The sequence below is a fragment of the Oenanthe melanoleuca genome, chromosome 2 (genome assembly GCF_029582105.1).
Source record: "Oenanthe melanoleuca isolate GR-GAL-2019-014 chromosome 2, OMel1.0, whole genome shotgun sequence".
Taxonomy (NCBI): Eukaryota; Metazoa; Chordata; class Aves; order Passeriformes; family Muscicapidae; genus Oenanthe; species Oenanthe melanoleuca.
In genome coordinates, this window is record NC_079335.1 from 124,690,932 (window position 1) to 124,718,134 (window position 27,203).

The window sequence follows — 27,203 nt, forward strand, 5'->3', positions numbered from 1 at the left end:
GCTTGGTGCTGTGACCACTTCCCTGGGGAGCCTGGTCCAGTGCCCAATCACGCTCTGGGTGAAGAACATTTTTCTAATATCCAGCTTAAACCTCCCTGACACTTCAGGGTCCTGTCAGTGGTCACTGCAGAGAAGAGATCCTTCCTCTGCCCCTCCTTTGTGCATCCCATGAATTTAATAAATTATGATTTTATTGTCAGGTACTCCCACACCTCACATAAGCAACTCCATCCAGTGTGTGACAATAGAGTACAGTAATAGAGGAAAAAAGTCTAAAAAGGAACAAATACTAAGGTTTGCTTACTCTTGGTCTTTCTAATTTCAACAATAGAAGTAATTAAAGTGCATCAATCAGGTCTTTTTTTTTTTTTTTTTTTTTTTTTTTTTTTTTTTTTTGTGATAGTGATGTTCTCTAGTGTTTTTAACAGCTTGCAAATTCCTATAACTATAATCAGCCTGATCCCACTGTGCTCCCTGTCAGATACCACAATGGCTATAATCTGGCACCTGCTTGGTACAAAGCTTGGAAGTGAGCCTGGGTGCCCACAGAATAAAAATTAGTGTGTTCACTGCAGAGGGAGAGGATCAGAGAGAATTTAGGGACACTGGTGACAGCCTTTATTCTTCTCTCTCAGCAAGAGAGTCCTGGCTGCCACAGGTCAGAAAACACTGATATTGTTCTGCCTTAAACCTTCCTTTTCCAGATGCAGAATTCCACTTTCAGAAGGAGCCAGTGTGGGGATGTATTTCCAATAATATCAGCTCCCTCCATCTGTCTCTTCTGGACTGCCCAGCTTGTCCCATTGTCAGACTGTTCAGAAAGCAACAAATATTTTTTGCCTTGACCAGCTGGCAAATCCTCTTCCTCCTGCCTGACTTACAGACATGCACCACCTAGAAAAGCAGTGGGTATAGATAGCCTATGTTTTTTCATCCTTTCAGATTCACTCTTTGTCTGTAGTGCAGAATCCAGTGGATCCCATTGACCAGGAGGTGTCCCAAGCAAATTTCTCTGTAGAAAACCTGTCTCAGATGCTGATTGTTCTCCCCAGTAAATTACTGTAATATCTCTGATAGACATCTCTGAAGCAGTACAGAAATCTCTTATTGATTTAGTGAAGTACAGGGACCTATATTACAACTTTATTCACATAAGAAAGCATTTACTCTTGGTCTGTGTTCACTTTGAAATTCCTTATTGGAATGGGAAACTGTTAAATAGCAATCTTCATTGCTGCCTGCTTAAACATAAACAGACCCATGAATTGGATTCTTGTACACAGCCTACAAGCTTTAATTAATGAAAAGTGAGAAGAGAGGAAAGGGAAGTGATTTGTAACTCTAAAGAATCTGCAAATTTCCTCAAATGCTGTTGTTGCCTCTTTGTGAGATGCAGAGACACTTGAACAGTTTGGCTGTTCTGGTCTGAGAAGAGCCTGGTGTGCTGTGGGCTGTCTTGCAAAGAGATAACAATAACAACAGGGACTGACAGCTTCACAGCCAGAGATGCAGTGAGAAGTCAGGAGTTACTGGCTCCCAGTGGTGCCCTGGCTTACTTCTCCTTTCAGAGAGCCCAGAATTGTCAGGATCTAAAAAAAAGTGCAACAGCCCAGATGGGTTGCATCAAACTAAAAAAATGGAAAAAAATTAGAGTTTATCTGTAGGTCAGATCACACACCTGTTCTTGCTGTGTGAGCTGCTACTGTTCTGCATTTCATCCTCCTGGACTGGAGAAAGTAGCTTGGAATAAAGGAAACCAGTGCTAGCAGGTCCAAAAGCACAGGAATTATAAATCAAGGGGTCTGGTAGTTCTGTAACAGCACAGCCAACACATCTTTATCTTGGTTAACCTTTTGGTTAATGTGGGATTCCTCTCACCTGCACCTAGGCTACCAAAAATGAGGTGTACAGTCCATGCTAGCAGGCTAGGTTCATTTTATAGTCAATGGAGAAAGGTCATGTGCTTCCCAGATCACATCCAACATAATTTTGAGAGATATTAGGGATGGGTACAAATATAGGGGCAAGTGTTTTTTACCTGCCTTTCTTGACACTGGGATATTAATTTTGCCACTGGTCACAGTGAGGGTGGAAACAGAGACATTATGTGCTAAAAACTACCCAGGCTTGAGTATCAACAAACAAAAATTTCAAGGCTGCATGTTTCTATCTTGTTTACATACTGTGGTTGATAAAGGAAAAAAGTTATTATAATAAAAAGGATAATTATGACAAAGCTTTATAAGATACAGACAGGTAGTGCACAGTGAACTCACACTGAATTGAGAGTCAGGGCACAGGAAAACAGAAGGTACTGAAGGCCTGTCTGTGGTCACAGTCCAAAGCAGTTTGCCTGTTTCATCCTGGGAAAGCATTTCTCTGACTTATTTTTTGACAGTGTCCTTTCTTTTATTCCCAAAATGACAGCTGAAGAAAATCATAGTGAAAGAATATGAAAGGTTGCTCAGATTTAATCTAATGCTGTCTAGCAGGCACTGAAGAAAGCAGCAGCATGGTTTAAGCCAGGCTGAACAAAGCAGTGTGTTTGGAGCAGATTTCAGGCTCTGTCTCCCCAGTGCAAACTGCAGCTGTGGTTTCTCAGAGCAGGGAAAGAGAGCAGCTCCAAGGAGAGGCAGTAAATGCCAGCCCAGCTTGCAGGCTGGCAATGGACACATGCACAGGGCTGTGCCAGGACAGTGCCTGGATCTCTGGCACCCCTCAGAGGTACATGGATCCTGGAAGGGAGGCACCAGTGCCTGCTCTGGGGCAGCTCAGTAGATGATTCCTTCTGGTTCCAGCAGCAAGTACTTCTTCATGGACAGAGGGATGGAGAGCAAGGGGACTTCTCGATGGCACCTCCCAGACAGTGCTGCCCGAATGGCACATCTGCATAAGTGCATCAGTGACCGTGGTGAATTGCTGCACACAGCAAACAAGGAGTCATAGAAATCCTGGTGCCGCTGTGGAAAAAAAACCAAAAACAGAAATGTGTGTGTTTTAGGGCAACCAGAATATTTGGAGTAAGGATTTTTGAGTTAAAGGGATAATTATATCAAAGCATGTAATTTGTCCCACAGTTGTGCCTTTTGACCACATCTTTTCCTCTTTAATCTCTTATTTTTAATTTAAGTTCTCCCTTGCAATTGCAGATAATTCATCCTGTTCACAGAAATCTGACCAATGCAACAGAACCTAGAAGTACATAGTCATAACCATTTAATATGGCACTTTAAAAATATTTGCTGACTTAAAAAGATATAAATATACATATTGACAAATCTGAAGAAACACTAATCACTGCCAGTATCTTTTCACTGGCTGAGTACAAGGACAGCTGAGCTCCTGTTGTGCCCCTGACAGCTGAGCTCCAAAGGATAACATTGCAATTAAAATATAAAAAATATGTTTTTTTCAGTGAGTGATATGCTTTTGCCAAATGTGAGATGTTAAGTGGGGAAGTCCCCATCCTCTGAGATGTTCTTCCCTTTCAAGTGTTCTTTCTTACGGTTTGGTATGGGTCATGCAGATAATAAGCCTGGATTTTACTCAGTTATGACTCATTGAGATCTCACCTCCAAGACATCCTCAGGTATGGCTGCTTTCCACTTAGATGTTGAGTTGATGTGTTCATAGGAGTTGACCACTACCTCCACAGCTCTGGGGTGGGAATGACAGGCTTGTAGCACCTGCAGGCACAGAGACCATGAGTACCCCAGGGAGCTGGGGCTGGCCTGGGTGCTCAGCACTGGGCACAGCAAACTGAGACAGGCACAGCCAGTTATGGGAGGATAAGGCTGGAGATGCAAAATGACACAAGGACCCTCCTCACCACTCTGTGCAAGCACAGCAAGAAACCCCAGGCTCATCCCTCATTTTAAGACCATACAGAAATGCTGGCTTAGATCTCCACAGCAGTCTAGGTGGGGTGGGATTTATCATCCAAATCTAGAGATGGCTTGTTCTTAGCTGGGCTGAGTAAGGTCAACATCAGGCAAAGCCATGCACAAAAATTCTTGCTTCAGCACATGCAGCTGAGGAACAGAAAAAAATCCCATCATATGAATGAAAAATGCATTGAAAAATTTAAAATATGACCAGAAGAAGAGACAGTTAATAAGCAAGGTTTTCAAGCCACACAAGGCCTTTGACACAACTGTTCTGCCCAGTAATTATAGCTCAACAGGAAAAAAAACCAGTCTATTGTCACTCATATGCAGGGGTAACATTGCATCCACCCAGTTTTGTCCCATGCAGTCTCCAGGTTTTGCAAAAAAACCTTGCAGAACATCCCTCTGGGATAAATATCCTACATTTGTACAGGTGGGCAAATGATAGTCTGGAAGAGAGACCCACTTCATGCAATAGGATGCAGGAAGAGGAGACTTCAGGCCTTGCTCCCTCTAGGAGACTAAGCATTGTTCTGCTACAGACAGAGCCTCCCCATCCCTGGCTCAAGAGGGCACAATTAAAATGCTGGCATTTTATTCAAAGGCTTCTGGTTGCTTGGCGTGTTAAAATTTTACATATACTGTCGGGGAGCTGCAAACTGTTGCTTAGGGTACTGGATGAGAGAGGGTAAGTCCTGACTTCAGCAAGCTCATTGAGTCATCCAGTGTATCAACACCCTTAGGAGCTTCTGTCAGTGTCTCGGGCTCTGCAGGTGCTTAAAAACTTTCAGGAGGGATCCTGCAATACTTTTTCCCTTTTTTTTTTTTTTTTTTTTTTGTCATTAGCTATGAGCCCAGGGCCAGCACTTTTCCTTAATTTTCACATTTTCTGGGAATAATCCAAAGCTTTATTAAAATGCATTTCATTTTGAATAGATTGAATAGTTTTTAAATGTCAGATGTGACAAACTGAATCAAGTGGTCTCATCTCTAATCTTTGCTGTAGACCATGAAATACACATTTCATATAACTCAGTTGTATGAAGCCAGGTTTGACAAAGGGATGTGGGTTTTCTGAAATGAGAAAATTAATCTGCTCTGAAAAATCAGGCTTCAACCAGCATTTAGAGTTTGGTATTTCAGGTTGGTTAAGAGCAAAAATTAGGTCTGTGTCTGGTTTCTGGTACAGGCAACTGTAATTTCACTTCAGTTAAATTACATCACTCTTACAGTAGGTCATCTCACAGTGTTTTGGGAATTCTGGGCCCACACAGACATGACTCCAGCAAATCCAGATAGCACTAAATCCTGAAGTTTGGATCTCTCATCCATTCCTGTTCAGGACACCACTCTCCATACCCCTACTGTATGAAGACATCCTTAACCTTGTGGAACTGCAGAGGGTATATCCTGGCTGCTCCATGGTTCAGCAGCAGCTGGTAGCAGATGTCAGGCTGAGCAGCTGGCCGCACAGATGTCACTTTTATGATATACTGTAGGGGTGCACAGCCATTGACATCCATGATATTTGCTTCTGCCCCTGCCTCCAGCAGCATGTGCAGCAGGACGTGATCACAGTTCCAGGCAGCTTTGTGGAGTGGTGATTTGAAATCCTCATCACGAGCATTCACTTCAGCTTTATAGTCCAGGAGCATCCGGCAGATGAGGTGGTGGTCCTGGCTGTATATCTGATCCTTGTAGTGAAGGGCCCAGTAGGCTGCACAGGCCAGGGGAGTCTCCATGTAGGCATTGAGAGCATCCACCTGTGCTCCCTGTTCCACGTAAAAGGCCACGAGCTCTGGGACTCCCAAACGTGCCACGACGTGCAGGGGCGTCTCCTCGTCCTTGTTGTTTGTTCTTATGTTCACATTTGCTCCTGCCAACAGAAGATGGTGGGGGGAAATGAAGGCAATGAAACACTTGTTTGGCCATCACTCTGTATGTCTAGGCCATCTCTCTGGCCTCTTCTTCCCAAGGAAAAGGTCAGGGTTTGAAAGACACATGTAAATGCAAATAGCATGGATCCTGTGTTAGTTAAGTCTCCAGAGGAACACTTAGAATTCTAAGATTCTTAGATCCAGCTTCAGATGTGATGTGCTGGCCCCAAACCTGAAGACCTTATCTGATCATTCTATTTCAGAGCAGCATGCAAGCCCAAATTTCTGCATAAAGATGCTTTTTCCTATAAATTGAGAACTGTGGAGAAAAGAGAGCATTACTCATACTCTGGGGAGCAGCTCTGCTCTGCTCTGTACCCCGAAAACACTCCCTGCATCACCGCATTAATTCGAGCCCGGATGAAAGGACATTTTAGAGCAGACCCGTGGATGATATCAAAGAATCCATTGCCGGGGCGCGGATCCCGTTTGCAGAGCGGGTCCGGGCGCTCGGAGCTGGAGCAACAGCACCATCTGCTGAGCTGAGAGCCAGCAAGGGGAGGAGAGCCAGAAACTGCCTCGGGGCTGGAAAGGCCCAGTGCTAGTGCTGCTAAGCCGTGCTGAGTGCCAGCCGTGCTCCCTGTCCCTGCGGCAGCGTCGGCAATCCGAGTCTGGAGGTGGCGGCCAAAGGGGGGATCAGCGCTGCTCGCTGATCCCGGGGGGATAGAGTGCACTGACCTGGATGGATCCCAAGGGACGCCACTGATGGAGATGGCAGGTGAAAGATGCATTTTGGAAACTTTTGGGGCAGGAAATTACCTGACACCCAGGCTTCATCTCCTGGGGGTGCTGCTCTGTGCATGTGCACACCCATGGTTTGCTCCAGAGCTTTCCCATTCTATTTGGAGCCTCAGCATTCAGCTCTCATGGAAATCAGTTTAACGAGTGCTTTGGGAGGAAGGGTGGATTTTAAAGTACTATTATGCTGTTGTTGATGGGTGGGTGGAGAAAGCCTGCAGAATACATCCTTTCACTTGCATTCATCCTATACTGTGTTTCATAAGACTTTTAAGCTTTTCTGCTCTAGCAAATTTAACTCCTGCTGTCAGGACTGTTTGCTTTGGGCAGGATACAACTGGCAGCATTTATTTTCCTTTCTACCAAACAAAATAATATGTATCTTTCCAGAAGAAAAGCAATGTTGTTATTCATTTATGACTGCAATTGACTTGCCCACAAAGCATGGACTTTGCACTTGGGCTCTGCATCTCAGGAAAAGCTTTCAGTAACAACCCATGTAACAAAACCAACCCAAAATCATTTGTATTGCCGTGGCACAGTGTGATAAATAGGGGAGTCTCTCTGTAACTGAAGACTTGAACTGTGTTTCTTTTACTGTGTCCTGTGTCAGTACCCTTCTGTACAGGAAATAGTGTGTGACAAATATATTTATGGAAGAATTACATCTATTCACAGCCTCATTTGTTGCAGATGACCAACAACATAATGGACCTTACTTTGGGAAAACCAAAATATTATATAATACCCTTTTTTTGACTCCAGGCATGAGTTTGGCTGCATCCATGACAAATGAAAAGACAGTGCAAAAAACTGCATCAAATTTTTCAAGGCCAGATCTCAAAAAACAAGTGGTTGGAAAAATTTTACTCAGGTCCAGGAAATTTGGACAAGAAAGAAGATGGGGGGTGCCCTTTCATGTGGAAATAGCTCAATAGTAAACCTAGATGAAAAAGACAGGAAAAGAAGCCAAGAGAAATAGAAATTCCCTGATTCTGAGGAGCTCTGCTGCTGATGGACTGATTAGGCAGTGGGCTGGAGGCACTGAAATGTGAAACAATCTTGGAGTAAGTACCAGTGGCCAGAGAAAGGGAAAGATAGATGAGGTGAGAAAACGGAATGGGAGAAACTTCCTCTGATCAAAGAGACGCCAGCGAGGAGGCTGAGATGAAGACATGAGTCACCTGTGAATGGAAGGGATAAATACACATCTACTTGGAGAAACTGCCTTCTAAGAGAAAGCCCAGGGCACGCCCACCCTCTTTGCTCCCTTACCTCTCCGCAGCAGCTGCTGGGCACAGGGCATGGAGCTGCGCGTGGTGCAGAAGTGCAGCGGCGCCTGCCCGCTCATGGAAAAGCAGTTCAGCTTTGCTCCGTGGTTACACAGGATCTTGAGACACTCAACATTTGCCATTTCACAGGCTATGTGGATGGCAGCTTTTCCATTGGGCCTGCAGTTGATTGTAGCTTTGTGATTGAGGAGGACTGAAAGGCTCTCCAGATGTCCATACATGACAGCTAGATGAAGTCCAGTTGCCCAGGATATTTTTAATTTGTAGCTGGGAAGCCAGTATCCTGTACAAGGTGAGAATGTGTTACCAGCCTTGGCAAAGACTTTTCTTTGGACTATCCACCTACTGAGAATAATTGAAGGGGAAGAAAGGGTTGGAGTTTTTAATGTAATTTACTGTAATTTCACCAGCATAGTGCACACAAAGTTCTCTCAAGCATAACTTCATTTTCATTAAGCACTGTTACAGGCTGAATAGCCTGCCTTTTGAAGAGATAATTCCATGTAGATGTATTCTGAAAGAAGCTATTAGACTTTTTTGTGACTGGTATAGATTAAACAAAACAAAAAAAAAAAAAATTGTTTAGAGAGTTTGAAATGCCACCAGATAAAAAATATGGGGGAAGTGGGATTTCCTGCCTGCCAATAGCTGAACAAAGGTGGTGTTGGAATAAGGCAACAGCATTTAGTGAGGACAGTGACTCAACAGACAGCTCATCCTACTGTTTCTGTGTGGGAGATGGCAGGATTTTTGTGTGTCAGGGCTGGATTCAGACCTCCAGGGATGAATTACACATAGATGACACCTGGCAATGTGGCTGCAGCTGTGTAAGGGACCTCCTGCCAACTACTGCCCTGAGAAGCACAGAGTGAGGAGATTGGATGCTGATGTAAATTGGGCTGAAGAGCCAAATAGAAGCAGTGACACTTTAGCATGAAATTTGGCTGCAAAATATTTGGATTTTTCTCAAAAAATGTCACAATGATTTTTTTCCTTTTTTTTTTTTTTTTTTTTTTTTTTTTAATTTACAAACAGGTGTAAGGCCAAATAGCACATAAATACTTGTTCCCAAATTAGGACTATATGCTTAATGACTGCACAGATACAGTTTCAGAAGTGATTCCTATAATCACTTGTTTAAGAAAAGTAAAGCATCATAATAATGTGCAGAAGGGCAAGAGAAGTCTAGTTTTTTTTTTTTATACAGTACCTGCATCTTAGCTAGAATGTGAGTATAAAATTCTCTGGGTTGGATTTATCTATTTCTCCTGGTTGAAATCTGTTATCACATAAAAAACAAAGAAAAATATTAGAGATGTCAAATATAGTGAGGTCAAATTAATTCAAACCTTCTTTTATTAGTTTCTGGTTTTATGCAGTTTTTCAACACTAATGTCATATATATACAGTTTTTACAGTATTCATGAGGTACAGGCAGGAAGGAAACAAAGTGCTGGTGGCAGGGAGAAATTGATTAAATTTTTTCTTCCCTCCTAGATAACTTACAATTATATTTTCAGATAGGGGCAAGAAGCTGCAGACCATGTCATCTACTGCCAAACCCAGTGCTCAGGGAACCCCCACTGTAAATGGCAGGAGCAGCAGCCCAGAGTGCCCGAGCAGGGTGACAGGCTCCTGTGAGGACACTCGACCTGCTGACTGTGCAGCTCACACTGGCAGCTCTTTAGGGCAACCTCCTCATCATACACCCTCAAACCAGGCCAGAGGAGGTGGGCTATATCCCAAAGTCTCTGCATACAGCAGAGCAAGTTTCTTAAATCCCCTCCCTATCCAACTGCACGAGTGGTGCTCCCCCTTGTTACCAGTGAACTGTGATCCACTTCCAGCTTATCCCATGTAGGGCTGGGTCCCCCATTTATGGCCAGATATAAGCTATAAATTATACATTAACAGCAGGAAAGTGATACTTAAAAGCCAAGTTATCAAACACAATTATACTCACAATTTTCCTGCCTGAGTCCACAATGTATTTCTGTTGCCTGTGCTGCTTGCAGGTGAGCTGTGCTCAGACATCCCCAGGGAGCATCTCCCATGTCCTCTGCCCCAACCTGCCAACATCTCTGAATTTGGAGGGACAGGGACAGACCCTGAGCAGATGCGGGCTCCATGGGAGACCTCATTCAGCTCACCTGTTTCTTTGCTTAGTAACATAAAAAAGCCATGGTGAAAGCAAGATCAGCACCTTTGAGAGCTCTCAGCCTCTTTGGAAGGGAGGAAGAAGAGTCACTCTGACACTATGACATCTCTTTTCCACTTCATCACTAAGGGCTATGGCAAAGCTCAGACTGTCAGAATGGTGGGGTGGTGAATTTTCCTCCCCTCTACCTCCTAGAGGAAATCCTCTTTTCATATTACAGTTATCTATCATTCAGAAAAAAAGTAAAATTTGCACAAGAGTTGATAAAAGTTCTTCCTGCCTTTCAGACAAAATGAATACAATACTGGGATTTAGGCCATAAGGGTGTCTTTTCCTCTCTCTAATATTTGGAAAAGGAAGAGAGACTTCTTCAAAAGAGCCTAGTCAATGATTTCCATCAAATGATCTGTGATTAAAAATCTGTTAATTAATCCTGTAGTCTCAAACCACAACCAGATTGCATTTCAGCCTGCTGAGGACAGAAGAAGATGTATTTTAATATAAATTCAGAACAGTGTGGCTTAGTTCATACATTGTCCCTAAGGTAAGTACATCACAACTGCACCCTGAAGAAATCAAAAGAGCAGGAACCAATCATTAAAAAAGGGGAAAACACAGAAAAAGAGAAGAGGTGAGATAGTTCCTTCTTTTTGCCACAGAAGAGAAAGTGCATTTGCTGTGCTGCTTCTGCTGGAGGTGTTTATCTCCACATATGATCAACTTCTGGCAGAGACTGATCATTACTGCTTTCTAAATGCACAAGAAGAGTCTGTTAGCAAGTAAGTCATGAAGTATGTTGGTTATAGCAAAGAGAAAACTTGGTTTATTGCTTTAAGTTGCAAGGTTTTAGAAATTCTTTCAGTGTCTGTCTTGGGAAATGGTTTGGGTTTTCTACACTCCAAAACAGATGTTGTGTTGATTGTTCTGGTTGTTTTTTTCCAGATTCTTTTTTCTCTTTTGATAAACTAACACAATAAACTTTCTCTCATCCAGCAACACCCAAGGTCCACGGGATTTCCTTAGCTCCCCTGAGCTTGGGAGAATACACTTTTCTTCCATTGAAAATGGAAGGCAGGGGATATTTTATGTTTTTAAACAGCCTGTATATGTGACTGGGTTCAGGTAAGAAATGCATACACCCCATTTATGTGTCTATTCTGGGCTTTGCACCCGAGTTCTCTGTGAGGAAATGGCCAAGGACTCCTCTTTCTGGAGTCTCCTGCAGCTCTGCACAGAGCTCAGGCTGGGCTCTGGCCTGCCCTCCAGCAAGCCCAGGGAGCTGATAAACTCCCTGCTCCAGTGGCCCTGGCCATGTGAGCCCACTGGGACAGTGCTGCCCCTGGATCAGCTTCAGAAGAGATAAAAGTTCCTTGAAAATCACTCAAACCCCTCTACTTCCTGTCTGGTGAGTGCTGCCACATTTACCTTGTTTGTAGGATGCCAGAATCAGGTTTTCATCTTCCACTTCAAACACTGTGTCCACGTCTATTTTCTTTTGGCTCAAGAGCTCTTCCAGTGTTTCAAAGTCATTGGACTTCAGGGCCTCAAGAAAAGCTTTTTTCACCAACTTGGCAGCTGCAGCTCGAGTAATTTTCCCCCCTGTGTTGTCTCCCTCTTTGCAGGTCTCCTCCAAATCCATTTCCAAAAGGATCTGTTTGTGCTGTGAGGAGGGGCACACTGAGGTCCCCAGAGCACAGTTGCATGCTGGAGTTTCTGAAGACCAGGAGGTAATTTTATCACTCAGTCATGCTGATCTGCTTGTTCTATTTATAAGAGGAGCATTTCAGGCATCAAAATGCCACTCTTAGATATCACCACGCTCTTTTGATGAAAGAGAGGAGGGACACACCAGGAATTAAAACAAAATAAGAGTTATCTCCATGGGCTTCATACACCTTAAGCTTCATTAACCACCTGATTGCCTTCTGGTCCTGCCCATACCCTTACATTAGAAGACACTAGTTCTGAGTGTTGTTCCTCAGCTGGAGAAGCACCCACACTTCCTTCAAGAGTTGCCATGGCTGATTTACTGGCTGCAATGGGATGTGATGCTCTGCCTGCAGATGCCTTTTAACTAGTGCAATTCAGCAAAAAAAAATCTAAAAAAATCTCCAAGGCACTCTTCATGTGGGAGGTAACCCACTCTCCTCCAGGACAGCATTCTGCCTGCTGGTGCTGAGTTCAGGGGCAACAAGCAGTGCTCCTTGGAAGGAGAAATGCTGGGACAAGGGGGCTGCAGGGCTGTACAGCCACGTTATGGGTGGGGGATCTCTTACACTAGTGCAGGGAGTTAGTGAGAATTAACTCAGCTGCAAGCACAGGAGGCTGCACGGGTCCAAAGGCTCTTCTCCTTCCTCTGCTCACCCTTCATTTAAATTCAGAATTTCTCTCTCACAAGCCCATCACCCACTGAACACTGCCCCCTCCCTGCTTTGTCCTGCAGTCTTTGCCAGCCCCATGCCTGTACTGACAGCAGTCAGAGGGTGAAAACCCACATGTAGCTAGCATGAGCTTCTGCCATGCATCACTCAGAAGAGGTTCACACCTGCCCCCACTTGGGCTGCTGGATGAGCTAGAGGGACACTATTTACCCTTGATTTCAATCACCCAACAAAGCAGACACCACTACAACCACCATATAAAGAAATCTTCATATTTTCCTTGGCTGCCAAGTGGGCTGATGGAGAAACATGAGCCAGGTGACAGGGGAAGTCAGAGCAGGCTCTCTGCTAGGAGGGTTTGCAGAGGCCAGGATCCTCAGGCAGCCCCATCAGCAGCTGCAGACCCCTGCCCATGGGGCTGCCCAGCAACTCTCCTACAGCCTGTGCTCAGATTTGTGAGTTCCTTCTACCTATGTATTTTGAATGAAAAATACTTTACAAAAACCCAAGGTAATGTACATTGTAATAGGCACAAGGGGAAGGAAAATGGCTTGCCCTGGTGCTATAGGTCCCAGGCACCTCATCTGTGTCTTTTGAGGTGTAAGAGGAGAGTCAGCACCAGGCTCTGCATACCTTTACATTCCCTCCTGCAGAACCACCTCCTGCTTGCTTTGCCACTTTCAGTAGTGGATGACTTCAGGCTTTAAAAAAAAGTGTTGATGCTTCTCTGGTATGAGGAGAGAAACAGGAGGTGAACTCCAGATCTTACAGGCTTCTTGAAATCTTCAAGTTTATTTTTGAACTATTATATTCCTGGAAAGCCGTGGATGCACAAAGCACTGATGTGTGGCTGTAAAAAATTGTCCACCTCAGCTACACTTTTGATTTGGAGCTGATTAGCTTTTTGTCTACCATCTTTCATAAGTGGTGTTATGTGACATGAGGGCACTCAGTCTGGCTGATAAACTCATGCTGGGACATCTCTATGCCTCCCTGCTGCTCACAGGTTGACATGCACAGGCACGTTGCTCTAACAGATTACTGCACATCCCTTGTGCTTGCTCTTGGTTGACAAGCAAGGTGAAGTAATTTGTGCTGGCTTGGCCCACAGTGAAAGAGAAAGGTGATTAAAATTATCTTACATTTGTCATGGTCCAAGAGCATGCACAGGAAGGAACAGCACCTCATACCAGATTATTCATTACAGCTTGCCCACCTTCAGCAATTTGTGTGGCCCTGCTCTGACTCTTACAGAAAATTTTCTTAACATCATCAAGTTTAAAAAAGAGAAAAGAAGAAATTATAGATATGCATATAGTCTCTATAGATACCTATGTGGCCTTAGTAGTTAGTATTTTCCTGTAAGCAGCATTTGGGTTTAGTCTTGAAAAAATCCACTCGTATGTGTGGTTTCAGTGCAATTACACACAAGAATAAGGAAATGTTTCTATGTTTTGAATTGACAAATAATCACAAAAAGTCTTTTTAAAGCACTAAATATTTTTATTATTTGCCTTAAGTATAGTCAAAATTTTTTAAGAATACATAAATACTGTAAGGCATGGAGGGAACAAAAGGGATCAGTTTTTGCTATACATTTGTATTTTTGTTGCCTGTACGATTTATTGCAGACTTCTCCTTCTTCCACCACAAGGTGGCAGTTTGATTTTGAAAGTCAACACCGATGTCATCCAATCCCCAGGTCTGCTAAATATGCTGAACATTGTATTGTGCAACAATAGCTCATTCCTTGGTTAATATAAATGGCAGTTACAGTATTTAGAATATTTATAAGTTAGACTTGAGGCCACTGTCATGGGTGCTGTGCATTTATATACTGTATCTAGTAAAAAAACTATGGTTTCCATATTTAGGATCAAATGGCTAAATTACAGAGCTAATGTGAGGTCATATTTTTCCCAGGGAGACAATTCCTGCCCCCAGCCCTGCCTTCAGCTCCACACAGTGCCACACAGCACAGGATGGTCCACAGGCACACTAACACCTGCACCTCTGGGAACAGCTGGATCTGCCCTCAGAAGTGTTACAGAGGGTCATAAGATGCAGGTGTGAAGGTTACACAGCAAACAAGAGAGGAGCAGACAACCTCTTGAGGTGCACTCTGCTTCCCACTTCAGAGGATGGGACTGCTGTCCCTGGCTTTAGTTGGGTTGCTGGGGACCCTCTCCATCAGCATTAACACAGGCTTATTCTAAAGTCCTCTGAAGCCCAGGGAAGTATTTCAGTGCTGTCAGTGGGTCATGTCCTTTGTTAGGCTGGGCACCAAGCTGAGCTGAGCAGGGGACAGCTGCCTGGAGGTGAGCACATGAGCATCACTGGGTGGTGTCATGAGAAAGATGATGGGTGGCATGGGAGTGTGAATGAAAATCAGAGCTTGGGACTGCTCACAAGAAGACAAGGACAGACTTAAGCAGAGAGTGAGCAAAGGCATTCTGGCAGACTGTACAGAATGTGATTCTTGAGGAGCCAGCACCCCTTCATTGGCACCTACTGATGTAGAGCAGTAATCTATTGGCAGCCACATAACTCACAGCAGTGCTGGGAACAGCTTGAATGGAATGTGGAGGTGAAAACCAGCATCCTGAACTCTATGCTGGTGGGCAGGACACTAGCAGAAGGAGAAATGCTCCCAAAGGATGGTGGTGATGCAAGCAGAGCTGTGGGGCTGCTCCAAGTTGTCACAGTGAACATCCTGGCAGCCCCTGGCAGTCCCAGCCAGCCTGTGCTGTGACAGCCCTGCCTTGCAGCAGTGCCCCAGCACACCTGGCCAGGGGCTTGGTGGGGTCACAGGGGTCACTTCAAGATCAGGAACCTCCCTGTGAAGCAGTCTGCTCTGCTCCAGATCCTCACATACTAAGGAGGGAAATGTACTGAATGTCAGATCTGTGGGCCTCAAGCAAAAAACAGATCCTTGAGCTAATCCCACAAAGAGAGCTTTGATCTCTGTGAACAGCTCATACTTGTGGAAATGCTGTTGCAGTAGTGATCACAGCCCCTCATTTTGCCCTGGCCCTTACAGCATCTGCAGCATCAGACCAAGTCTGCCACGCTGCTGCCCACTCTGGGGGCAATGCTATGTCATATATCCCTTGTGTTGCCCAGTGTATCCCTTGTTTCTTGTCAGCTCTCCTTCCCAAACTGCATTAAGCACAGCTCTCTTATTCATTAAGCATATTTTTCCTAATATAAATATAGATTTTTTTTTTTTTTTTTTTTTTTTTTTTTTTTTTTTACTGCTGCACATCTTTCTGCCAGCTTTAGCCTTTATTATATTTTATCTAATTTGTTTTCCAGGATGCTGACTCTGAGTGTGAAGATTAAATAAATCATCCCCATGCTTCTTGCTTTATTTCTTACTAGGAAAAAAAAGCTCTTTAGCTCTGCTAGGTGCAAACTACCTTCTGCAAGTGCTCAGCTGTAAATAATCTTTTGGAAAAAATAATCTCTGTAAATTCCTCCCTGTGACTGGCTAACCTGAAACCTTCTTAGTATCATTAATTTTGGATCCTCTGCTTGTTCTTTGTTATATTATTTCACTTTTGTTTTCATTTGCAAGGGATGGAAAACAGTCACAGATACTGAAAAGTATTTAGACATAAACTTGCCAAGTTAATGAAGTACAGTTCCTAGGAAGTGGGAACCTATGTGCCTAGGAGAGTTGTACCTTTGTTTTCTGTAAAGCAAAAGTAATTTAGAAATATGGAGCAAGTGACATGCACAAAATCAAAAGCTGATGGCAACAATCCAGAATTTTGTTCTAATGGAAGTTTTTGTTTTCATGGTAAAAGCTTAGCCCATCCTTCCACTGGTTTTGTTTTGGCTTTTATATCTGCTCTTTCCATCTTCAGCCCCAGGGATCCATTTCTTGATTCCTGCACATTGTTCCAGTTCCTGCTATCATTGTATTTATTAGCATGTTCAGGGGCTTGGGGTTGGATTTGCCATTGACATTGGAGTGTTAGCTGTTAAATTTAGGGTATTTTATATTAAAGAATAGTCTTAAAAAAATTACTACTAAGACAATGATTATTGTCCTATAAAAAGTTTGTGGAAAATGCATTTGTTCTACAAAACCATTAAAAGAAATGCCATAGGTACCAAGCAAGAATACTTGAAGGTTCTCTTTGAGTCAAAAGGCATAAGCCTTGTAAACACAAAGCATATACACAGAGTTTAAAATCAAGTGGACAGTATTTCTAAGAACCGGAGAAGTCTTGCCTATCTATCTTTAGTGGAAAATCCTCCTCATATTTTTTGCAGTTTGATGTCTGAGTATCCACCCAACAGTATGTAAAACAGTAGGACTTTGCAACCAAACTTAAATATGAATGAGAATTTTTACCTCTTCTTTCCTCCTGATGCAGTGAGGCATGGACTATGGTTTCAACGAAGCCTGTGGCAAGCAGTTCTTTATAGACAAGTATTCCTTCAGAGAAAAAATAATTCATTGCCCATAGAAAGTGCCTTGCAGGCAGCTGCATCTTCCCTCCCCACTCTGATGTGGGGCTGCTGCTGCTTGGCTGGGCTCCCTGCAGGGGCTGAACCGTGAATCTTCAGCTGGCTGAAGATGAGACACTATCATCAGGCTCTTCCCAACAACTTCCACCTTCCTGTCAAAGTGAGGTTTGTGCAGAGCTGAGATGGTGTCTATGAGATGGCTCCTTTATATTAAATTAGTTCCTTGATATTAAATATATACTGAATAAAGTGTTTTAGGGCAGGCAAACAGCCCAAGTGTGAAAGGATCTCCAGTTCTGAAACTGCTCTTTAATGCCAGTTTTCTTGGATCAAAATGCTGATGTATGAAAATATAAACACTTCCAGCAGAAGCAATGCTGGTATTCTTTAAGCAGACACCAAAGTGCCAGTTCTTTGCTGGCCTGGGAATTTAACTGTTCTTGCTCTGAAGGACTGAATTTGAAGCAATGCTGAAATAAAGCATATGGAAGAATCTGCTGAAAGGGTGAATGTGTGGAGAGGGAAGAGGAGATATCACAAATTAAACAGAGCATCACAAACACAGCTGGAGGCAGCAGAGAGGCAGGACAGTGCAGGTCTGATGTGGCTTCATAATTGTCCTATGGGGTTGTGCCAGTGTTTTGATTAATGTTTTCAATCTCTGCTGTTGCCTGTGTTTCCCAAGCATTGCTGATAAATCAGTCACTCAAGCACGGTGGCTGCTTGCTACATTTCTAAGCAATGCAAGCTGTTAATCTTGCTCATTTGGGGTATTGATCTCTACCTTCCCCGAGCACAACAGATCAAGTTTGAAGGTGCAAAGTGACAATATATCTGTGTTATTCTAAAACAGGATATGCACAACATCTTAGATGCTGGTTTTATTGGTATGGACAGGATAAATCCTGCTCCAAGTGCAGGAATTCCAGCTCCTGTTGGCAGACATCCAAAATGTGCATGAATGATGCAAGGCTGGCTCAGCTTTGATGCTGTTGTGTGGGATGTGGAGCAAAGGGGATGAGAAGTGAATTATCTACATCAGTGTGGAGTTGAGGGTGCATGAACAAACTCTTGCATCATGGAATGGAGCTTAATATGTTTATTCATCACCCTGAGACCATTAGTATAAAAGCCAAGAAAATAAAAGCCAGTATTTCTCATTTAAGCTTACAGTTGCCTTGATTTACACCAGTTATTAAAATATTCCCTGAGGAAAGAAAATAAGTAATGTAACCATTTACCTCCTGAGCCTCTGAATGACTGAACAAGTAATATGGTAAAAACATCAACATCTTATAGCTATTCATATTTTGGTTTTCTGTGTATTGCTGTTTCCAACATTATATAGAATATGCATTGTAAAATTATGTTCACTTTAATGAGTCTGAGTTAATTTACTAGATCTGTATAGACAAATGTGCCTGTGGTATTAAAAGCATTTTATATCCATTTAAAAATCTGTTGCCATAGTGACCAATCACAACTTTCTCAGTAGCTTTGTCTAGGCATTGGATGTAGGCTTTATTTTTGGTTTGTTTTATTTTTTTCCCCTGCATTCTCTAGGCCAAGTCCTCATTTAACTCATTTTTAATTCTTTTTATAGTCTGTCCTTTTCCAGCCATATTCTCAATTAAATAATTTTAGCTAAGTTTAAAATAAAGATCACAGCTTGGCTCTTCCTTTTAAATCATTATGTAAGAAACAGCAAAATACAGTGCTGTGCACTGTGGGCTTTGTTTGTTGTCAGCAACAGACCTAATGTAAGAAGTCCTGAAATATCAAAACACCATTTAGTATCACTATAGTCATGTCAAAGATCTGGTGAATTGCATCTAGAACAGAAAAGCACTTTGAGAAAACTCTTCAGTTTCAAGATATTTCAAGAAGATCCTTTAAACCTTTAAAAATATCAACGTACTTATCATTCTGTTGCAGCACAAATCTTGTCAGTAATGTACCTCCTTCTGAGAAATGAGCGGTGTTTTTATTCCTGGTTGAAATATATAACTTCTCCAAGAGAAGAACAGGCTACAGAGCCTTTGCACATTGCTGTATCCTCTCCACCTCTGGCTGGGGGAAGGTTTTTCACATGGTGAGGGGCACAAGGACATTTCTGAAGCAAGGATAAGTGTAGAAAGAGGATCTAGTTACTCACTGTTGCATTACCTTTCTCAAGATAAGACTTTTGTTTCCTTGGTAGGCACAGGGGAGCAAATAAAACTATTTACAGACAGACACAAGCCAGAGTGAGATAGTTTGGAGGATTATATGACTTTTACAGCACACCAGTGCTCAGCTCAGACAAGAAATATTATTATTCCTCCTTTGCCCAAACATTGATGCTTCCAGCATAAATATCTGAGTCTTGAGCTTGTCACATTGTTCCCGGCAAGAGTTTGTGGAAACACTTGTAGGGTGCAATTTCACTTGTCTGAAGATGGAAATCAAAACCAGATCAGACATACTCTGGAAACATTAAGTGTAAAGTAAACCAAATACAATCTGTGTTATAAAATCTCGTTGTAAAGTAAGCCAAATAAAAGAGGGCTACAAATAACCCTCTGTAGGAGAGTGTTTTTAGTAGTAAACTATAGATGTTTGTCAAAGGCAGTAATTTAATCAATATTTAGATAAGTGAGTTGATGTTTAGAACACGTTTAGTAATAATATGCATAAATAAAAGTTAATTAATAAACAAGGTAGGTGCAATAGTGATGTTAGAAACTGTTTTCAAATACGACACAGAAATAGAACATTACTGCTTCTCTTAATTTAAATTTTTGCTTACTTAACACTGAAATAAAATTGTGATACAAAATCTGTTGTACAATTCAGAAAACTACTTGTTTCCCACTCTTAATCCATCTAATTTCTCACCTCTGAGTCAATGGAAAGTGCACTGAAAGATCTGGTCATCATACAGATATGCCTGATTCCTAGAGCAGAGTCCACAGAAGTCAGAGAATTCCCTTTAGAAAAAAAAATCTAACTTTTCCTTCTAAGGACATTCTGGTCTTACTTAAAATGACCCACTAAAAGACAAAGTTCCCCAAACCATAGCTATATAATTCTGACTTATTTCCTTACAAGTGATATGCATTGTTCACATGTTAAAAACTCTGAGAAGGTTGTTACTGCAAGAAGTGACTGTAAATATCCAAATTTCTTGCAATCTAATTAATCTTTGAGGAAGCACTGCAAGAAGTGACTGTAAATATCCAAATTTCTTGCAATCTAATGAATCTCTGAGGAAGCACTTTGAGCAATGTTTCTGTGACGATGTGCAGTTCTGTGACTGCTGTTTGATTTCCAAAGCAGGTGGTTCACAGAGAGAAAACTACCCCAGGATGAAGAGGTCTAATTATTTGGGTTTGCCCCAGTTTGGCCATTGATGCCTGTGATTCTGAGGAATGTGAAGGGTGGAAGGAGGCTTTAAAAAAAAGTGCTGAAGGTTCCAACTATGTACAATTTTATTGAATTGTAGACTTGTGCCACTGTGTTATAAGAAAACATGAATTAATGAAACTGCTATTGGGAAAAAAAACCCCAAACCCAACCAACAAACCCAACCACCAAACCCACTTACAGAAGTAATAGAATATAGAATTTTAAAAATCAGAATGTATATATTGAGATGAGACCTTAGTAGTAGATCACAAGAATGTTTTAACAGGTGGTACAAAAGAGCTCTACATCCTTCTGAGCACTGTATGTGGGATTGCTGAAAGATGAAGGTACATGCTTTATTTCTTGTTCATGGTGCTGGTATTTACAAGTCAAATTAATGTGGTCAAAAATTGGACCATGGCCAGCACTGTGTGTACCTCCACACTTTGATCAGAAATGCTGAGCTTCTCTCAAAGTTGCTAATTGAGGGTTTAAAATATAAATAATAAATAATCACTTCTGCTTTCTTACCATACAAGAGAAATCAGCTCTTTGCTTTTAAATTTCAAATTTCTGCTCCTGTTAGAACAAAAGGTGAACCACAGAAAAAATGTGTGCAGTGTTTCCTAAAAACAGTTGTCAGGCAGATTCTATTGGTTTTGGTGTGACATGCTCAAGCTGTCTACCTGCTGGAGGGCTGCTGGGACCAGTCTCCAGGGTGCTCCAAGGAGATGCACAGTGTTTCTGAGTGTCAGGTGCACAGTATTCCAGGCTGGGTGCTCTCTAGCTCCACTCTGCTTTTCTTGTGATGATATTAGCAGGAAAGACAAGGTGTCCCTTCTTCTGGAAGGGAGATCAGGGCTTTATGAGATTCATGTACAGCCTGCTCTTAGCTGAGCTAGGTTGGAGTGAGCTAGATGTCTACATGTGGTAGTGCTCTGTGACATCCTGTGGGTACCTTCTCTCTTGGCCACTCATGAGACACCTCCTCCACAAAAGCAGAGTGAAGAAGGTGGGGGTGGAGGGAGTTGTTTTTGGCTGCTACAAAGGCTCTGGCAGTACCAAGGCCACGTTCTTTGCTCTTTGGCACGTTTGCAGAGGAGAGGCTATGATGTAGCAGTTCTCAAGGATTTCAGCATGTGTTGGATCAGGTCCTAGAGTCTTTTTCACATGATCTGTTCATAGTTTATGCTTTAAAGAAAAGTTTAAAACCTTATGATTCCATATGAATTATATCTTTATATGGTTATGTTGGACTGTAATTCACTTCCTGCCCCAAAACACAACAATGTGCAGCACATATATGTGACACATGCACCAGTGCTCACACCAATGTACCTAAGACTGCAAGAGTCTTTGGCAGTGGTTAATATTTGACAATTTGACAAATCTCAGCATTCAGGACATTGACTTTTTGGATTTTTTATTTGCAAGTGCAAAAAAAAAAAATAGTGCACATAAAGTGGGCTGAGAGTCAGAGCAATTTTTATGTATTGCCTGAGAGTCCTACTGCACAGAGGAGTGATAATGACAGGAACATGCTCTCCTTTACTTGTCTTTGAAGGCAGGAACCTCCTTGCTTTTATACACAGCTTTAATCTTTCAGAAGCCACATGGCTGTCTCCCTCAGCTGCATTATCAGCCACAGTGTTTGAGGAGCTTGCTGCCACCATAGCAGAATGTCACCTGCAAGACTGAAGGATTGTGCTGCCAAGGCACACTACTGGCTCAGCATGCTTCTGGCTGAAAAAAGACAGCATTATTCTCTTTATGCTTGTGACAGGGCTGAAATGTGGCAGTGCAGTGAAAACCAGCAGTGCTGTCCTGCACACCCAGCACCCTGTCAGCACCAAAGGGCAGAGTGCCTGACAGGACCTCTCTGACTTTCGATTTAGCCTGGCATCTCTCCAGGTTAGCAATTCTGCCACCTATAAAATAACTAAAGCAGCTTGCTTTGCCACTGCTTCCAGATGCAGCAACAAAATCTGCTGCATAAAGGCAGCAAAAAAAAAAGCTGGGCTAGGACATAGCCTTGCTTGAGGCTGTTTTTGACAGTGACATGTTCTGACATTTTGTCATCACTAAGAACCTTTTCATTACCTCACATCATCATGAAAGAACCAAAATATACTCAGAATTTTATTTGGATCCTCAAATTTATGCAGATGCCTCTGGGCTGCTCATGGCTGACAGTGCTGGAATCTTCACCCAGCTCTGCAAAGGCCAGGAAAAGACTTTCACTCACTTTGGAGCAGGACAGGGCTAAAAGCCAGACTGTTTCTGCAAAAGCCTTTTCAGCACCCTCACCCAAAAATCTACTGATGTCATTGTGACAGGTGTTTTTCCCAGCAGTTGAAAAAAAATCAATATATTTTGGTGTCACTGCAGGAATGTTTTTACCTTTTTCTTTGTGAAAGGTACTCTGCATCTGTCTTCTTGAATGCCTTGAGGTCCCAATCTCTTTATTAGGTGATTGTAGTGAACTCATGTTTTCTAACTGGTTGGTGACACTGTATTTATGTGCAGTGGTAGGGTGTGAGTAGAGACTTTGCCTTGCTCTGTGCCAATGGCACAGATGCTGTAGGAATCTCTGCTCCTGGGTTTTGAATGGGGAGCTGAGAAGTGGCTTTTAACTCTAACAGGGCTAAAGAATTCAAGGTTTAAGAAATTGCTGAGATATTTGAGCAGGCTATCTGCAATTTCCCTTTGATCAGCTAAAAGGGCTAAAGTGGTTTTAGGCCACAGCATTTCCACAATCTGCAGCTTTAGAAGCATTTTTCCTCATCTTTCAGTTGGCAAACCACAGGCTTTGCTTGTGATTTCTGCCTGGTTTTTTGGGAAACAATTTTCTTGCCTGCCAGTTTTTATTTTTACTTGAAGCTAGTTCAGCACCTGCGTGTCAGCAGCAATCTGATGGATGTGGCCTTTACATCAACCCAGTTTCAAGATCTGAATTCAGCAAAACCAGAGAGTTCAGTTTAAGATCCCATTTGACTCTCTTTGAACCTTTCCACCCTGTGTTGACATCTTCTGCTTGTTTCTACAGTTAAACTATAGCAACATCTTCCTTATCTGCACACCCACATGTCCCCTCCTGAATTTCATTCACTATTTGTAGAGCCCTGGGTCACTGAGCATTGCCTGACTCCCCAAGAACTGTCCATCAGATTTGCCCTCAATGTCTTCCAGAGCTTGGGGCCCTCAGTGCCCCCCATGAACTGAAGGATCCACTTAATATTATCACCCCTGCATTGTAGGCTTTTGTATTTAGTCAGATAAGCCCCCCAAAAGTGTTCTAGAATCATGTTCTGACCTTTAATCTTTAGTGTAAATTCATTGTAAATACTTTGGCAGTGCAGATATCAGTGGATTTACTTCAGATTAACATCACTATGAGAGAGAGTAAAATCTGGATAAAAAGAGAGTTTTGGCTGTTTAAAAGTTTGTTTGGTAAAACATATTGTGTTTCATAAATGACTCAAGAATGATGCATTTTGAAATAGTTGTGAAATCCAAATCTCTGTGTACACAGCTTTTGTGTCTTACCTGTTAAAAAAGATAGAGAAGCACATGTAAAAAAGGGCATCATCTCTTAGAAGTGAAAGATTTAAAACTTCCAAAATTTTTAGTAGAAAAATTTTGCTCTGCCTTCAGTAATTTAAATACTCCCTTTTATGTTCTCAGTAAGCTGTCTCATTTCCATCAGCTGGGAGAGACAGGGAGATAGGGAGCCTTGGCATCTACAGACTGCTACTTGTCCTACCTCATGCATGCTTTCCCAGATGGGATAAATCCACCCTGGGACTTGTTTACTGAGGGTTTCTTTCCCTTCATTGACTGTACAGGAGTCTAAATGACTAAATTAGCATGACTTTCCTTGTCTCCCTGCTCTGCTCACTTCCTCCACTACCAGGCTTGGTACATATCCCTCTCCAGCTGGTTACATGCACACAACTCATCCCTGCTTTTAGTCATTATGCTGTGGGGCAGGGGGTCCCCCCAGGTGTCTGCTGAGTGCCCCAAAGCAAAGACCACAGGGGGATCTGCCACAGACCAAAGAGCAATCAAGAGCTTTCCAGGATTGCTGCAGCCCCTTGGCCAGCCAGGGGGGCTGGGGAGAGCAGATGTGACAGTGCCAGTGGGCAGACCCCAGGCTGGCTGGGATGTGCTGAGCAGGGAAGCTGCTGAGAAGACCAGAGTCTTCCTTCAGTCAGGGGTGGCTTGATAAGCAGAGACTTCAAGGGAGATTCATTCCATCTACCTTCAGGCATCTAGAGAGCAGATTTCTGCACTTGAGTTAGTCACTGTAGGCTCCTTTCCAATGAACGCAGAGAGATGTCCACTTCCTAGGAAAGATTTCTTGATCTATTTTAGGTACCTTTTATATGAATTGCTACCTTAAAGTAACTGTTTTCCTGACATGACCATAAAGGTGCCTAGGTGACTTGAGACCAGCAAAAGTATGGTAAAAACACAACTCACTTCAAAGACAGGAAAGTACTTGAATGATAACTCTATTAGGGGTTACGGAAAAGGTAAAGCTCATCATTCTGAGCTAAAAAGAATTAAGAGCTAGGAGAGAAACTCAGGGGATTTATCCAGCTTGTCCCCCGTTTCCTTACTCTTTCTAAGCCCATGCTCACTGCCTTTGTTAGTAGTTGAGCTGAACCCTTGATCTGACACACTGTGGTCACTTCTGCAATCTTATGACCAGCTCTGATGTCTTCATCTCCCCTGCAAACACTGACATTTTATCAGATGAATTGCACCCATTTTGTCTCAAAATTGAGTTGACATACAGTAAGCAGTATGTGCTTTTGCAAAATAAATGCAGTGTAAATAAATAAATTAAACCTACTGTGCTAGGAAAGTGGTCTTGGTATGAAACCTAAGATAAGAAACCAGAAGAATGTTTTTTTTTTGTTCATGGGTCAATCTATGTAAAGCAGGTCTGTTTGTAACAGATGGGATATGCCTGATCTCAAAAATCTTTGCCCAGTTAGAAAGACTCATTGGGAGAGCTTTAAAATAAACTTGGAGGGGAAAGGGATAAAACCAGTCTAGCTAGAGATAAGCCTGGAGGCAGTACATCAATGTTTGATGGATGGTGTGCTAGCATGCTCCTTTAGCCTGCTGCCTCAGTGGCAGGGGGATGGAGATGGATGGAGATCCACGTGGCAGCAAAGGTGCAGGTGTCATTGAGGTGTTTGAAATCACAGAAGTGTGTGAAAAGGCAGGACTTAGGGCTTCTACCCTAACAATAGTCCAAATCAAGTGTGTCTGCACCAGTGCACACAGCATGGGCAGCAAACAGGAGGGGCAGGAATTCATTATGCAGCAGGAAAACCGTGACACAGTTGCAATCATGGAAACAGGGTGGGGAGGCTCACACAACCCGAGTATTGCAGTGCAGTCCTGGCAGCCTGGCTCCAGGGCCAGGGAAGGTCATGGGACAGATCATCTTGAGTGCCATCAAATGGAATGTGCAGGACCAGCAGGGGATCAGGCACAGCCAGCTTGGGCTTGGGAAAGGCAGAACCTGCTTGACCAGCCTGGTCTCCTCCTATGACAGGGTGACACACACCCTCAGTAAGTCTGAGGCAGCACCAAGCTGTGTCGTAGTGTTGGTCTGCTGGAGGGTAGGAAGGCTCTGCAGAGGGATCTGGACAGGCTGGATCCCCGGGTTGAGGCCAATGATATGAGGTTCAACAAGGGCCAAGTGCCAGATCCTGCACTTGGGTCACAACAACCCCATACATTCCTCCCAAAAACCTCATCTATCTATGATTTAAAAGTAATCAAGAGCCAGAAAAGGGAAAATGAGTATTCCAAAACCGAGGGGGAAAGGTATTCTAGAGTTCCTCCTCTTCCCTGACACACTTTTCTCGAAGTACTACTACGTGTGGAGCACCTGCTTGGCCTCAAGGGCAAGGGCAAGAAGAGCAGAAAAGCCATTTTAAGTGATGGCTCAGACGTTCAGACAAGTGTGCAGGTGAGGACACTCACTGTGCAGGGAGGGAAAGATCTGCTGAGGAGGTCATTAACCTGCCAAATGTGTTCCTCCAAAAAGCAGAAAGCACAGGGAGGCCAACACTGAAGGTGGTGCAAAAGCACTGAAGATGATGCAAAAGCTGCATGGAGGAAGGCTGGAGCCCTGAGGTGGGTTCTGCAGCCCTTCTCCTGCACAGAGGAGAAAGATATTGGTGGGAGGGTGGCAGTGGAACCAACATCATTTTGGGAGAGGAAACTTCGGTATGAGTGTACCCATACTAGCGTGTACGAGGTGTACCCGAACATTCCGCACGGTGCAAAGTCTGACACGCTTATTTTTGCACAACGTATCTACTTTTATTTTTATTTTTATTTTTGTTTTTGTTTATAGCGGAGCTGGGAGCTGCTCCCCGCCAGAGCCCAGCCCGGCCAGCGGGAGCGGGAGCGGGCACGGCCGGGCGGGGCGGGCGGGCAGCGCCGGGCCGGGGGCGGGACGGACGGACGGACGGGACAGACGGGAGCGGCCATGGGGAAGCTGCTGGCGGTGGCTCTGGTCGGGATCGCGGCAGCCTTGGCGGCGGAGCGGCTGCTCTCCTTTCGGTGGGTGAGCGGGCTCCGGAGCTGCGGGCACGGACCGGGCACGGGCGGTCTCCGGCGGGATCCCGGCGGGGAAACGCCGCGATCCCGGTCTGGGGCACAGCTTAGCCGGCACCTGCCCTTGCATCAGCGCGGCGTCAGCCGCAGGGGAAGGGTTCCTTCCCAGCAGCACCGTCATTGCCGTCAGCGTTATCGAGGGAACCGTATTTTCCCTGGGAAAGTGTAGGCGCTGTGATGTTCTTTTCAGCTGGTTTGGGCATAATGTAACTTCGGGACCATGTGTGCAGCAGAAATGCCCCTTGCGCTGAGTGGATGTGAAATCATCCCCAGGATGATGCTGGGAGCAGGGGGGACCA

At 43.5% G+C, this 27,203-nt stretch overlaps 2 protein-coding genes across 4 annotated transcripts in view; one reads left to right on the top strand and one right to left on the bottom strand.

The window, feature by feature from the left end:
* Positions 1-1,085: 1,085 nt before the first annotated feature.
* ASB4 (ankyrin repeat and SOCS box containing 4) lies at positions 1,086-11,712 on the bottom strand. The gene is made up of 5 exons (XM_056485758.1): positions 11,438-11,712; positions 7,838-8,137; positions 5,273-5,763; positions 3,573-3,686; positions 1,086-2,960 (listed from the first exon to the last, which is right to left on the bottom strand). The coding sequence occupies exons 1-5, from the start codon at positions 11,649-11,651 to the stop codon at positions 2,772-2,774; spliced, it is 1,308 nt and encodes a 435-aa protein (XP_056341733.1). The 5' UTR covers positions 11,652-11,712; the 3' UTR covers positions 1,086-2,771.
* Positions 11,656-27,203, top strand: part of LOC130250267 (serum paraoxonase/arylesterase 2) — a 29,246-nt gene continuing 13,698 nt past the window's right edge. Inside the window, exons 1-2 of one of the 3 annotated variants that reach the window (XM_056485761.1) lie at positions 11,656-11,739; positions 26,642-26,850. In XM_056485761.1, the coding sequence (XP_056341736.1) occupies positions 11,714-11,739; positions 26,642-26,850 (235 nt within the window). In that variant the 5' untranslated portion in view covers positions 11,656-11,713. Of the gene's footprint in view, positions 11,740-26,498; positions 26,851-27,203 lie in introns of those variants that run through there. The other 2 variants (XM_056485760.1, XM_056485762.1) reach the window with 2 other exon arrangements.